At 42.1% G+C, this 15,109-nt stretch overlaps 3 protein-coding genes across 3 annotated transcripts in view; 2 read left to right on the plus strand and 1 right to left on the minus strand.

Annotated features, from left to right (window-relative positions):
• Positions 1–31: 31 nt before the first annotated feature.
• LOC115404383 (protein mono-ADP-ribosyltransferase PARP11) lies at positions 32–5,145 on the plus strand. Its single transcript, XM_030113685.1, has 8 exons — positions 32–207; positions 423–547; positions 1,005–1,125; positions 1,211–1,286; positions 1,438–1,510; positions 2,113–2,240; positions 3,432–3,583; positions 3,672–5,145. Exons 1-8 carry the CDS (start codon positions 150–152, stop codon positions 3,986–3,988), a joined length of 1,050 nt encoding a protein of 349 aa, XP_029969545.1. The 5' UTR covers positions 32–149; the 3' UTR covers positions 3,989–5,145.
• A 521-nt stretch (positions 5,146–5,666) lies between these two features.
• On the plus strand, positions 5,667–7,487 carry LOC115404340 (protein mono-ADP-ribosyltransferase PARP11-like). Its single transcript, XM_030113629.1, has 7 exons — positions 5,667–5,849; positions 5,924–6,041; positions 6,119–6,185; positions 6,320–6,383; positions 6,616–6,749; positions 6,840–6,988; positions 7,114–7,487. Exons 1-7 carry the CDS (start codon positions 5,760–5,762, stop codon positions 7,392–7,394), a joined length of 903 nt encoding a protein of 300 aa, XP_029969489.1. The 5' UTR covers positions 5,667–5,759; the 3' UTR covers positions 7,395–7,487.
• Positions 7,488–10,607: 3,120 nt separating this feature from the next.
• The window catches only part of tmtc2a (transmembrane O-mannosyltransferase targeting cadherins 2a), a 50,165-nt gene continuing 45,663 nt past the window's right edge, over positions 10,608–15,109 (minus strand). The window contains exons 11-12 of the mRNA XM_030113473.1: positions 14,550–14,613; positions 10,608–12,079 (exon numbers count right to left, since the gene is read on the minus strand). Coding sequence (XP_029969333.1) covers positions 11,882–12,079; positions 14,550–14,613 — 262 coding nt within the window. The 3' untranslated portion in view covers positions 10,608–11,881. The remainder of the gene's footprint in view (positions 12,080–14,549; positions 14,614–15,109) is intronic.

The following is a 15,109-nucleotide window of genomic DNA, read 5'->3' on the forward strand; positions in this document are numbered from 1 at the left end:
GTTGCAACACTTTGACGCAGTGACGTTTTAGGAGTGACGAACCCGGAAGCAAAAGTAAACAACGCATAAGAAGAAGAAAATGGATTTTAGTGTTAATCATTCAAACCCAAACCGAATGTGGGACTTTTTCGGTGCTTCGTTGGTTATGGATGAAGATTTTGTATCCCAATAAAGTCACAGAGTCGTTTAGAGGCAGGCTGAAACCCGGTAAGACACCCAGAGATCTGAGAGGATCGGGTGCGGCAGCTGTTAATGAGAGCTAGCACGACCTGTCACACTTCATGTTTATTTCCCACACAATTAAATGCCTTTATGGCCATCGGCTAAAACGTGTAATCGGCGCTCGGGTGGTCTGACAAGTAAAAAGAAAAAACAACACTATATTGGCTTCCTCATCGTGTCTTTGCATGCTCTGATTCCAGATTTAGCGATGTTAGCCATCAGATCGTCCGAGGAGGAGTCGGCTGAGATTGAGGAGATGGACACGTCGGAGCCCAACTGGTGCTGGTTCTACCTGGCTGAGTGTGGCGTGTGGCACATGTTCGAGGTATTTCACAACTTGGCACGCAACGCTACACTTTATACTGTTCCACTGACATATTGCCCCCACTTTGGTCGTGTTTCCTGGAGTTTGTTGCCTGTTTTTTGCAGGTTAAGTTCCAGCATAGGCGCCTAATAAATGTTTTGTCGTCGCTTATCAGTTTATAGGACACTTTTGAGAATTAAAATTTAAACCTCTTAGGTGCTGTGCATGGGTATTTGATATTTTCCCACTTTTGTAAGCTTTATAAAGTAAGTGATAATTGGTAGTCAGTTATTAATAGAAGTGCAAAATGGATCAAAATTAACCAATTTCAAAATTTATTACTATTTGTGATTAAGGTTTTTTTTTTTCGTATCAGTGCACCTGATCAAACATTTTTCTATCTGTTAATGCATTTGATGCTTAGTTATCTGTCTTAAGTATTTATCACTGCTTTACCTTTTCCCATTGTGACTGCCAGATTGATCCCAGCGCGGCCTGCTCGGTGACCAGTGCTCAGATTGAGCAGTGCTACAACAGGAACCAGCGAGGTGTGATGGAATTCTACACAGCCAAGTACACCTACAGGCTGGACTTCTCAGGTGCAGCAATGAGCCACGGTAATAGTGAAGGCTTTCTTCATCTTTCAAACGTTTCTCAAGGGTTCTTGTGTCTGTGTCAACCCAGTAATGCGACAGATAAATGTAACAACAGGGAAACAGCGGCCGATCAAGCGCTCCCTCCACTCCGCAACTGGTTTCAGGTAAATGCTTGTTTAGTATGTTTTATTACATAATTACCATGTTTCTCTTTGTGAGCTTTTGTCATTTTATTGTCGTCTATGCAGAAAGGAAATCGAAAGTCCTGTGGATGTGCAGTAAATAACCTGTTGTCCACTCCTCTGTCTCTCTCAGGTTTATTTGTGATAATCTCGCTTTGCCTGTTCCCTGTCACTGGGAGAGGATCAATACAGATGAGCCATATCAGGTGTGTATGACTAAGCCTAAGACACAAGCATACATATGTTTCCCGACTTTTTAAGTATATACATTTATAAGCTGCTTTACCTCTGTTGTGTACTCACTTTCTCATCCCAAAGCACTGAAAGTGAGGCTTTGTATCTCTTACATAACCTTAGATTTATTCAGCGGAGGAGGGTAATTATAGGATTATATTAGTTACAATGATGAACCTGATTACATTTATCTCAAGAGAAAACAAAAGATGGAGGTGGATAGAAAATATGACCTTACCAACTGTGATTCGTTGAAAATTGTGGTTTGATGTCTAAATTACCTTGAATCTGAAACTAAGCTGTGTTAGTATGAGAAGTAAGACAAAAAAGAACCTGCTCTTATTTCATGTTATATTGTACTGATTAAGAAAAAAAAAAATCTATTCAGCTTTTTTGTTCATGTACCACACAACTGAGTTGCAGATGATCCAAACAGCTTTGCGTAGCTGTGTGCAGCATTGTATAAATACATTTCATAACAAACATTTTCAAGTCTGATGGAGCTATTTAGCTGTTGCTCACTTTTACTTTTAGTTGTTTATTTTTTTAGTCAACTTTTGAGCTGTTCTTGCAGCTTATCCAGCTCGTCAGAGACACATATGAGTTTAAAGAAGTGGCCAGGCTCTACGAACGGACAATGGATCATCCAATCAAATCCATCCAGAGGATTCAGAATCTGGATCTGTGGGAATTCTTCTGCAGGTAAACAAATATATATTAAATGCTCATCCTCTTTCTCCCCCTCATCACACACAGGTGAATATATTACAGTTTTTCTCCATTGGTTTGGCTCATTTTCTGAAACAGAAATGACATTTTCAAAACTATAAGATCTTTTGGCAAAATACTCCTGTAGTTGCAAAAGTGCATCTCTCCTAAACTGCTCACTCATGCTTCAAAGATAAATTTCTTTCCCATATAAATTGTCAATGCCACCAAAATGCAAAGATCATTCTTAATTGCTATGACTCATTTCTCCAAACAAACCTGACGTTCTCAATTTCAACACTCTTTGCTCTCTTGCCAAAAACAACCTGGACGGTTCAGCAAAACCACACGGTTCACCTGTCAAAGCTCGAATCTCTTCCAAAAGAGTTCGCTTTGGTGCCAAAACCAAATTTCTTTCTCAAATAAATGGTCAATACCCCCAAAACGCTCCGTGCCTTCGGCATTGTGTGGCTCTGACAGTCAAAATGTTGATGTAGATGTTTTGTCACTAAGGTCTCAGAACATTAAAACATCCCTCATCTACCTGTCAGTCTGAGCCCAGTCCTTCACTGGCAATGGTTCCTGTGCTCGTTGTTTTTTTGTTTTGTTTTTTTGGTTGTTCAGCTTTAGTTAGATCAACTGCATCTATTCACTTGAAAATTTAGCTGAATCTAGCCTTAATGTGCTTAATCATTTACAAAGAAGTTCCGAGACATTGACATGTACTAAGACATTTCCAATGTGATGAAATGAACGAGAAACGCCGTTCTGTTGTGAGCAGTTCATGACTAGTTCGAAGATTTGTCCATATTGTTTTGAAAATGTAATTTCTGTTTCAAGAAATGAGCCAAACCAATGGAGAAAAAACTGTAACTGAATATCCCCGCCCACATCCCACATGTCGCCTGCTACCCCCCTACTCAGTACGATCACACAGTAAATGATATAAACAATACAGTCACAAACCCTCACCTTAATATTGAGGTGAAATACATCTCTCAAGACTGATCTGAATAAAGTTTTATTTGACTGATTTGATTATATCTTGTGTTGTCCAAAATCATTAAAACCTAACTGCAGTTTATCAAACAATTCTGCTAATTTATACAGTGTATTTACTAAGCAGCCATAATATGGCAAGCTGCAGTTAATGGCTCCTTGTCCTTTATTTGATTTTCCCCAAAGGAAAAAAACCCAGTTGCGGAAAGTCAAACGAACGTTGGATATCGAGGAGCGGATGCTGTTTCACGGCACCGGGCACAGCAACATACAAGCTATATGTACGTTTAACTTCGACTGGCGGCTGACGGGAAGCCACGGCGACGTCTATGGCAAAGGTAGATCCTTTAGTGTTTTCTGGAAGAATTCATTGCGCCTCTCCTCTTTTCCGATTTCAACATTTGCTTTGTTTTCACGTCCCTGCAGGGAGCTACTTTGCTCGGGATGCCAAATACTCCAGCAAGTTCTGTCACACCACAGGGAAACACAACAACACGCTGCACAGACACGGACTCGCACCGCCAATATTTGCGAGCGAGCCCCCCTATAAGACCATGTTCCTCGCCAGAGTGCTTGTTGGAGAATACACAGTGGGCCACCCCATGTACAGCAGGCCGCCCTCCAAGGATGCCAGCTTCACCAACTTCTATGACAGCTGTGTGGACGACATGGCCAATCCGAAGATCTACGTCATCTTCGACAGCAATCAGATTTACCCCGAGTATCTCATCGAGTTCTACTGATGGCTCACATCGTTTTTTTTTCCTTTTTTTTAAACATTTCCAAGATGAGGCTGGATCTTCGATGCGGAAACATTCAACACATTACCAGAAGAAGATCTGAATCGGAGCTTCAGTCAGCCTAAACTGGAGCGCGGATCATCTAAAGTGCCTTTGGAGAAACCCGAGAAGCAAGAAAGTAAAGATGCGCTGCGTGTACGTGTACGATGCAAAAACCTGCAATCTTCCAAAATATAGATGTCAAGTTTCCTGTCACAATATTTCACAAGTCTTAAATGGATCAGGAGTTAGTTTGTAACTCTTGAACTGTGAATTAGTCGGCGGGCAGATTTTTATTTTTTACTGAAAAAAGAAAAGAAGTACATTTTTCTTGTCTTGTAAGGGAAAAAAAATAGGTGGTTGGTTCCAGAATTCCTCTGCAGGGAAGTACAGTAACATATAGCCAATGTTATCGGTATCGCAGACGGCCTTCCTGCAGATTTCCACTGTACTGTAACGTTGACCGGAAACTGGACAGATATATTCAGTAGCATTGTGAGTTTTTGCTGTGCGTCATTTGTACACTGTACAGTTGATTAGTCTGACTCGACCTTGTGGTCGGAGAGTTTCTGAGACAGGAAAGTTTAAAATACTGACTGTGGATCAGTCTTTGTGTTGGTTTTACATTAAAAAAAAAGAAAAAAGAAAAGGAAAAAAGAACCTGTGCTTGCTCGTTCAGTATGTGTTGAAAATAAGCGTGGCACTTGCAGCTTGTAGAGTATAGGTGATGTCCTGCCCTTGGCCTCCTTTTCCCACATCCGCAGTGCCGAACATTTATGTATTTACAGAACCAAAAACACGTTCTCCTGTTTTGATCTGTCACAGTCTGCGTGCATTTCGTACCTTTTACTATACAGTCATCATAAAATGCTTCTACCTCCACATCTTTCTTTCTTTTTTTTTTTTTTTTTTAAATCCATGGAACTTTTTCCCCTTTCCATGAAAGGCCTTGTTATTGTGTCACACTGACATAAACCTGTGATGTTGTGTTGACTCGTTGTTCCTGAGCAATATGTTTCTGTGTAACTTTTCTGACACGACTGAGCTTGAATTTTGTAACAAACAAGTTAATTAAAAAAAAAAACAACAACAAAAGAAACCTTTCTGGCATCCTGTTGGAACAGATATCATCTCCATGTGATTTGACTTCCTGGAAGCAGGCGGGCTCGTTGCTCCTGGTGTAAAACATGAATGTAGCACATGTGTAGTTCTGCCATGACATTAACGGCATTATGTAACACTGCTTTGCTTCCCGGTTAAATTCACTGTACGACCGTGTCTGCGAGGGTTGAAGAACTGGATTTGCCATGTGGATTTCCCACAGAGCGAGACAGCAGCCTGTACGACTCCTTTATTTACAAGGGACGAGGCGACAGGTTTGATCATTGAGGTCACAAAAGAAGCTAATGTGAGTGTGCGAGTCGGGCAAAATGTGTGTAACTTGCACGTTGCAACAAATAAAATGTTCCTCATAAACACATTACATATGTTTTTGTGTGCACCGGTCACAGATGGATATATTGATGAGTGACAGACGGGTTTTGTCGGCAGCAGTATCACAACGTTGAGTCACACTGAGAAAACCCGGCCTCCCTCAGAGGGTGTGTCTGTAGTGGAGTATTAATTCATGAGGCAGAAGAGTCGGTATCAAATCGGAGAGAGAGAGAGAGATCACTTTCACTCATACTTATTCATTCTTTTACATGATTTGTTTTGGCTTCTATTTACCGAGACAATGTTTGGCAGTGGTGATGAGGAGATGGAGATGGAAACCCCCTGCATGTGGCATTACCTGGCAGACTGTGGAAGGTGGCACCCGTTTGAGGTAATCAGTTTTCTTTTTATTCAAGCCATATACAGTTAGCCGATCGACTCTAATGCTGGACCTCCATGTTCCAGAATGACCCTGATGACGATATGTTTAGTGGTGAGGAGCTGGAGCGGTATTACAGTAGGAACCCAAAGGGAGTTGTAAACAGAACTTCATCCAGTGGCAACAGTCGGGTGGATTTTAAAGGTATTTGAGATTTATTTAAAAGCTTTTACTCCTTGTATGAACATAAAGTGAATTAAATGATTTTCGCTCCCATGCAGCAATGTTACAAACGGACCCCAGAGGAAGGCAAAGAAGGATCAAACGAGACTACGCCATGGACAAGAGGTGAAACCATGAGTCAAGCTCACGCTGTAGTAAAAGCAGCCTCCGGCTTTGCTTATGAGACACTTCTCAGCTTCAGTTTGGTTTCTCACCAAGTGAAAGTGAAACTCAGTCATTTGTTTTCTTTTCTCCCACAGTTGCTCCTGTTTTACTGCTGCTCCAGTTTTCTGGGAAGCAGTTGATCCTACAATGCCATGTCAGGTAAAGTTGATCAAAACAGTGTTCACCTAAGAAAATCTACCCTGATCGATTTTAGGATTATTGTGGTATCTGTGATTTTGGAAAAAAAAAAATCAATTATGTTAAATACTGGAAGTTATGGATGTGATTAACTGGGTTGAATAAAAAGAAAATGGCAATATTCACACATAAGTCACCAGTTTTAGAAGAAAGCAACATTTTTAACAATATGCTGCTGTATTCTGTTTCACAGTTAGTCCCCTTGACCGAACTCACTCCTGAATACAAGACTGTGGCAGGATACGTGCTGAAAGAGGGTCTGCTGGACAAACCCATTGTATCCATCAAAAGGATCCAGAATTTGGACCTCTGGGAATTTTATTGCACGTAGGTAGTTCTTTGAGTGCACTTTTCTTCATTATCCTGATTCTGCTGCTCTTCTAAACTATTTGTTTTGAACCACTTTTTCTCTCAAAGGAAAAAGAAACAGTTAAAGAGGATTCACAAAGTCAAAGATATTGAAGAGAGAAGACTCTTTCATGGGACTGATGTGAAGAAAATTGAGGCCATTTGCAAATACAACTTTGATTTACGTTTCGCTAAAGACTCCTGTGCTTATGGGAAAGGTAAATTTATCCTGTTTGTGTAATTAGTCCAAGTAAATAAGTGTTTCATAGATAATCTGACTGATGCAATGTCATGTTATTTAATCTATGTATTTATGTTTCCTTTTATCTTTTTCTTTTTGCAGGAATATATTTTGCCAAATATGCCCCATTGGCAGATCAGTACAGCCGGAGCACCCGAGATTTAGGGTCAGGTCAAACATACTTCTATATGATCTTGGCTCGGGTCATGATTGGAAAATCCACTCAAGGCCAACAACGGATGAAAAAACCAGATGAAGGAAGTCTTGAAAATCAACACCACAGCTGTGTGGATAGTATCAATAATCCCAACATTTTTGTTATATTTGATCCCAATCAAATATATCCAGAGTATGTGATTGAGTATCAGAAGAAAGCCCTCTAAAATAAATATAAACATTTTAAATTTCTAATATTAGCAGTTATGTGTTAAGTTTTAATTTGATTTGATTATTTACAGTTCAAATAAAATCCTCTAGAATTGGCACGTCTGCATGTGTTTTCTTCCCGAGTGAACCTTTTCATGTGGGATGTCGACTCTGACGTGATTTGTTTGAGATCACACCATCAATGGCAGTTTATTGTTTAAGAAATTGATTCAAGCTAATTAATGCTCATTCTGTCTTTCCATTGATTTCGTGCTGACAGCCATCCCAGCGTTGTGACAGCAGAGACTAGAGGCTGGATTTTTTTTTTTTTTTTTTGGTAATTATTCACTTAAAAATGCTTAGCTCACCAAGAAAGATGCTTCCAACAGTAACTCAATTCTTCCACCTGAGTTAGCTTCGCTTAGTGTGGACCTACTGCTCCTTTAAGATCTAAAGTCCACTTTAAATGATGGAAAAACTCCTTTGCATTTGTCAACAGTACAATAAGCAGAGATAGAAATTATGACAGCTCAGCCCTGATAAGAAATCAGACCATAGTAATTAAACAGAGTTGATGAAATGTTTTCTCCATGTCAGACTGCTGTGAACAAACAGGTCTCTGACATGCAAATCACATGCAAAGGTGTGAAAACCTGCCGCTCCGATCTGAAGGTTCCTGTGATTGTTCTGTGTGAAATGAATCATGGTTTTATTTTGTTTTGTTTTGTTTTGTTTTGTTGTTGTTTTTGAACTTGAAGTGTTTTGTTGGAGTATACCAAATAATCCAGGAGAAGAAAAAGTGAGTTGCATTTCGAACAGGCTGTCAGCAGAGGGCGCTGCAGACAAAGAGAAGACTTCCAGCCGTGGCTCTTGAGGGTCATTTGCTGGTCCGCCTCATGTGGAACAGTTTTCACCCTCACACTCTAGTAAAGTAACGATTTGTCCTCTGCATGTCTCCCATCCCAGAGGACTGGCATTGCTCAAGGGCACATAGCGTTGGCGATCAAACAAATCCCCAACAAATCCCACTTTCAGCTTTTCGATAAATACTTTTTCATTCCAGCATTATACAACCTTGTGATCAATAATGGAATAAGACAAAAAGATTCTTCACACACGCTGTTTTCTTTACTTTCCTAAAATGCTTCACAGGGAAACCTTTTCTCCTTTGCGTGTTGAATTTAATGGAGGTGTTTGCAGGGACGGCCGTCAACTCACGCGAAAATATTTGAGATGAGTTTAATTGGTCCTGTGGGTAAGATGGGCAGATTCGTTCTGGCAGATGGCATTTCAAAGTGAGCGTCTTCCTTTGCATAATAAGCTCTCTCTTCGTTCTGTTATTATTATATAACAAAATGTGTCCTGGTAGATTCATGCTAACTCTCTGTGCACACTTTCAAATTCCTCAAACTGGGGCTGCGAGTTCCTGCAAGTCAATAAGGGAGTCAAGTTTGATATCTTCTTAAATATTTAGTGGTGCGCTCCGAGTCTGGCATGTGATTATGAGGCCTTTGATGTCTGCTCGATCAGACGAGATCAACACGTTGAGTTTGAGGAGAGACCAACTCTAATTAGTGGATCTGTGTGAGAGTGTGTGTCTGGGAAGAGACGGACTGGCACTGTCCTTCTCTTTTACTAATGAAAGCAAGATGAGCCAACATGACGGGGGAGAAATCAATTTTCTTTGAAATTGCCTTCGATAAAACGACGCACAGCCTGCAAACTAATCCCACGTCCTCTGATTCCGACTTGTCAATTGTCTGAAAGGTCTAATAGAAGACACAAAAATGTGAGGAAATACTTAAATTAATGATAATTTCCTGATGGAATCGCACTGAATTCAGCTCAAAATGTGAACCCTATCGACATGATACTCAATCAGTTACAAGAAATTGGCTCTTCTGGGTCGAAACTGGCCCAGTTTTGAGATTCTACTCTTTCTCTTGTTTCAGGCTCCTTGGCGCCCCGTCCCTCGTGTTTGATTGCTGTTCCCTGTCCTGATGCTTTTCACCTGCGCCTGAGTGTGTGATTGCCTTCAGCTGCTCTCTGTGGTTGGTACGCAATGGGCTTTTCTTCTGAGTCCTGTTTGTTGGTTTGTCTGTGTTCCAGCGTCGGTTGTGTTACTCTGATTTCTGTTCTTTGCGCTCCAGGCCTTTCTCTGTGTTTGGATTTTTTTTCTCTTGATGGCAGGACTTGCTCCACCTCACCTTTCTCCGGGCCTTTTAATAAAGCAAGCTCCTGTGTCTTAAACAGCTGTGTTGCAATGCCCGATAAGCTTTTTTCCAAATCCGAGTGACATGGCAGCAAATGTTTGTTTTTAGACATTTTGGAATCTTCATTAATCTCACCTGCAGTTTGTCTCGGCCCAGTGGGAATGCCTCTGTGAGAACTGCACCAATCTGCATGTGAGATGCTCTATAAATAAGGATTGATTTATTAAAGTGATATTTTTAAGAGAGCCACAACCATCTGTGATTAATAGTAATGGCCTCTGAGCGCAGCTTTCTCCTTTAAATGTCCAACGACGGTTTGTCAGTTTCAGCTGTGATTTATGATGATCGATTTCCCCCAACAATGGATTTGACACCTTTGATGTCTGTGTGGCTCCGAGTGCTGGTAACACAGCTCTGGAGGGCGACGTGCTTACAGGGGGCTCGTTGTTTATGAGTGACACTTCCAGCTCGAGTTTGATTAGTCTCCTGCAGATCTGCTTCCGACTGACAGTCTGGTGCCTGCTGGCAGCTGATTCTTTTGTCTCTCACTGAGCCTTTGTTGGGTATTTGCTCAGGCGTTAATTGTAAATTGCTTGTTTTTGTGGCCGTTTGTACTTTTTCAATTAGTGGTCTTGTTATTTCAACGTTGATTCACACAGGAAGTGAAGTATTCCCATCTCAGAAAGTCACAAATTTATGAATTCCAAGAATATAAAAGCACACACTCGTGTGTTTCTGTGCGTACATGTCCCTCCCCCGTGCCTTGCTCATGTTATTTGGTATTACTGAGTTTTTCCAGTGTCTTTAAACGCTTTGAAAGTCAGTATTTCTAAATGCAGAAATGACAAGCCATGAGGGACGTTTAAAGAAGGATTTCCTCAGCCCCACTTCAACAGGAAACGGTAGGATTTGTGCAAAGAGGTACATAAAGCCACTGGATCACAGCCAAATAATATTTAGCCTATTAGCAGCTGAGATCGGCTTTAACTTTGTTAAAAGAAAAAAAAAAAGTAGAAGGAGAGCAAAAATTTTGTTTTTATTGTGGAAAAAAACATTTCCTTTTACAAAACACAACACTTCTCCAGCTACACATTTTCTATAATTTAACCAAATATCACATCATGAAAATAACACCTAACATCATTTTAGGAAGCTCTCTCTGGGTCACAAACTTCTTCTGTGACAGGAATCACAACCCGATGTCCCTGAGCAGAGAGAAAAAAATAAAAGTACACATAGAAAAACAGTTTTTTTTTGTAACATTCCTGTTTGCCTACTGTAGCCTATCTATCTGGAGGAAGGAGAAAGGGCTGATGGGACAGTGAAACAGCACAGTGTTGGCATTTTTTTTCCCCACATAAAATAACATTAATAAATTAAAATCTGATCACATGAAATGAAACATCTTCATTTGACACGAGGAACACAACAAACGAGTGGCAACAGTTCTTGCTCGGCACGAGAGGCGAAGAGACTCGATTCAAGCTTTGGCACCGCTGAGGAACTTTCTCTGTTTCGCTGCTTGTGACTTTCACAGTCACGATCATTCATAATGCGCCGAGTGCTGATGATCACCAGCGACTGGCTGTGTGTGTGTGTGTGTGTGTGTGAGAGACTGGCTCGGGAGGGTTTTTTTTAGTTAGCATTAGACGACGCGCCAAAAATAATTAACAAGTCCTTTCTGCAGGCTACTTCGTCCACAACGCAACTGAACTATATTTGGTTTTTTTTTTTTCTGAGATGCCACAGAGGTGTGGTAAACTCAGCAGCTCCCCACTCCCCAATCATCAGATCATCAGCTGCTCCCTCTGGAGCCGCAAAAGACTTTATACAAGTATTGTTTCCACACGCTTCTCCTTCCTCCAAAGACCAGTGAACAGACGCTGGAGAGTCGGACTGTGGACGTGGAGTTGCTCTTTAAGTCAACCCAGCTGGCGTGATGAAACACGATATGATAACCCTTGACTCATTAATGCAACCTGGTGGAATTATTGCCGATCTTTGCTACATCAGCTGTAAATAGTTTCGATTATGGATTTTTGAGGAGTTTTTTTTGGGAGTCCTGAAATGAGTCTTCACCGTCTCGTTTCGACATTTGCTTGTCAGCCATCGCAAAGTGCGATTCGAGGCGTCACTCGGCGCCAGCGGTGACGCGCTCTCTGCCAGCTGACCCCCAAACGTGACGTATCTCAGACCGTCTTGCACACGCATCACAGACCAAACCAGTAAAGAAACCGTCTTCTGAGAGTTTTCGGCCTTCGGCGAGGGAGCGGAGCAGGAACTCTCCCGTTTCAAACGCCGTCTCCCTGCATCCCGAGTTTAGTCCTGAGCCCCTGCCTCTCCATGATGTTCCACAGCTTGCGCAGGTTGGACTGGGTGATGGCGTCGTCGGGCTTGAGGTGGAGCGCCCGCAGGTAGTTGGCCTCCGCCTCGGGAAGCTTCCCGTTCAGGTGGAGGATGGCGCCGAGGTTCATCAGAGCAGCTGGGTACTGCGGAGGAGAGAAGACGGGATCATGAGAACCCCGCGGCGGCGGCGGCGGCATGTGAGGCGGAGGAGCGTCGCAGGATTACTGGACTCCCGACAACTGCGTTGACCTTGAATTTGGTTCCGGAACTATTTCGAAGCCGAACGTCTCAGTTTACATCTGACACAGAGAACAAAAAAGAGGCTACGGAGTGTGGATGTCATTTTTAAAATAGAAATTAACAACCCTTACAAGAGCTATTTTTTACATTCCTACATTAAGAAATGCCATGTTTTGAAACTGCAAAGTGAAAGCATCTGGCCCTGACTGGTGTACCAGTCGCAGGATTGCATAAAATCCGAGTCATGGCAAGCCATAACTAACAAACACACCCAGCTCTCATCCTCAGAGTCGTCTGCACCTCATCCCCCAGACCTGGCGCCGCTCCCGGCCCCGCGTCCTCGCCGCATGACATATGGTTAGCAACTTGGCAGCAAATTCACAGATTTCTCTCTCCCCAAACACCACTGTTTGCCTCTTCTCCGCACTGATTCTGGACTCGTTTACATTCCAGCCTTCAGGATGACTCTTCTGGAGATCTTGTTTTAACCAACCGATGTCGGAACACTTGTAGATTTGGAGCATTTCAAGCAGAAACTGTTTATAAAAAAATAATAAAATACAGTAATTGGAGATTTTACAGCAACTGGAGTTGGTATCGGATGTTGCCAACCTATTTAATTTCCTTGTTTTTGTAATGGAAACTTCCTTAAAACTGTGTTGAGTTTTTAATTGCAAAGTACGGCATGATCAGTAAATAAATGCGGGTTCCTTTTGTCATTACACCTTGCTGACAGATCCCTGTGTAAACAAAATCAGCCAGAATGTCAGTAATTCATTTTTCTTTCCTTCCAGAGAGACAAATCCTTCCAAAGCCGGACAAGCATGCTATTGTCAGTATTATTCAGTTGTTTTTGTGTTGTATTTTTTTTTTTTTGACAAATTTGTGGCTCAGAAGGTGTTTACTGTTGCATTAAACCACAAACGTCGTTGCCAAAATAACCACAGGTTTTCCAGAACTGAAATCTTTGGAATTATAACTGTAAACACAGAAAAATTACCTCATGCGCTCACGTAGCATCGTTTTTATTTGCATGGAACAAATGACGCATGCTGGAGCCGAGCTACAGCGAGTAAACAACGCCGTTTCTGTTCAGCGTTGGCCTTTGAGAAAGGTTTTTTTTTTTTTTTTTTTTTTTAAATCTGAACGAGTAAATATAACATCTCAATGCAAAACGTGAAAATCCTCTCTGGAAGCTCACATCCATTGTCTTTCTCATCACGCAGAGGCGGCGCTGAATCTTTCATGACCTGAAAGCCATTGGATTAGTCAGATATTTGAGCAACTGTCATTCACTAAAGCGGAGAAAATGTCAAAGACGAGGAGCACTTTACACCAGACGAACGACGAGAGGAGCCCTTCGGCGTGTCCAAAAGTGCACGTGAAGGCTTTCAGACTGAATTATAATGACCCCGACTTGGAGGTTAACTTATTTTTTTAGAGGGTGCAATATAAACACGCCGCTTTGGAACTCGTAATGGACAAGCGGCGTTGGCGGCCGCGCTGGTTTTACTGAGCTTTTAAGGCTTTCAGAGGACGTAAACAGACAGACGGTCATGTCAAAAGGGTCACATCTATTAGGGCGGTGATTACCAGCCTGCGCCTCTTCACCAGGGGGCTGGTAATCTGGCAGCTGCTTTTATTTGCCAGGCATTACATTCACAAGGTGTGAGAGAGCGTGTAAAAGCAGAAATGTTCAGCATGCATTGGCTTTTGGCGTATTTTCTGTCACCTCAGATTTTTTAAGGTATGATTTTATTATCAGTTGAAACTCTGTGACACAGCTGTCGGGGTAAGTTAGACGAAAAGGTTGAGAAATGGGCGAAAGACACATGAAGGAGAAGCTCTGAACCTCCTCGCAGGACCGAACATAAGTCACGAAGCAGACCCGCATTACAAACGACTGCAGGAAGTTCCTTCCAGGGGTTCTTATGACTCTAAATTACTTCTCCCAGACCGGACCGCGCACTCTCTCCCTTTGAAGTGACTGATGCACACATTTCAGAAACAGGATATAACAGCGGTCCCCCGACCGCATGTGCTGACACCGAGAGACACGATATCCCTCCAGGTCCTGCGATGATCAGGAATCTCCCCTGAAGCGGAGTGTGTGATTTCGGTGTCAGACGGCAGCGAGCTCATTTTTCTTTGGGGTTTCTGTGTTTGGATAAGCACATCGAGGCGCTGGTTCGCAGCCTCCAACCGAACGCAGTTTTCCATTTTACAGTCAGCTGCGTCGCTGTTTGCCAGCAACAACAGCACTAAAACATAATGTCACAGTGATGGGTGATACATAGTATGTTGTAAATTGAATTTACAGCGCAGACGTGCGCACGCATTTCCATGATAAGTGCTAACAGGTCGTGTACTTACATCTGGTCTGAGGCTGGCTGCGCGCTCGTACTGCCTTTCCGCGGCCTCATTCAGATTGGCCTGTCTGGAAAGGAAGGAGAAATATTCAGAAAGATGCATACAATCACACGATCTCTGATTACAGTATCCATTCACTCCTCAACTGCTTACCATATAGATTACAGCAATTATTGTCCTTATACTTGGATTGCTAAACTATAATTTCATTATGATACACCAGTGCTTCACATGCAGAGTTCACTCTAACCAGTAGTTAGTAATCATGCATAATGTTCTAGTGTTCAGCAGGTGCACATTAATCAGGGCTATGCACACTGCATCGCCGTTTCACATCTCATCTTTTTCAAGTATGCGATTCCTTTGGAAAAAAAACTTGAGCGTCGTCTTTCGTGCACGAGAAGCTAATGCTAAAAAATTATGTTCCGCTTTGTTCCAGCAGACAAAAGTCCTTCTCATCAAGCCAGAAACAGGACCTGCATTTGATGAGCAGGCTGAAAGAAAAAAACAAAAAAGCGGAGTACATTTTGTAAGACAATAGTCGGGGATGTTTCATCTGCAGC

Source organism: Salarias fasciatus, chromosome 17 (assembly GCF_902148845.1).
Source record: "Salarias fasciatus chromosome 17, fSalaFa1.1, whole genome shotgun sequence".
Classification (NCBI taxonomy): Eukaryota; Metazoa; Chordata; class Actinopteri; order Blenniiformes; family Blenniidae; genus Salarias; species Salarias fasciatus.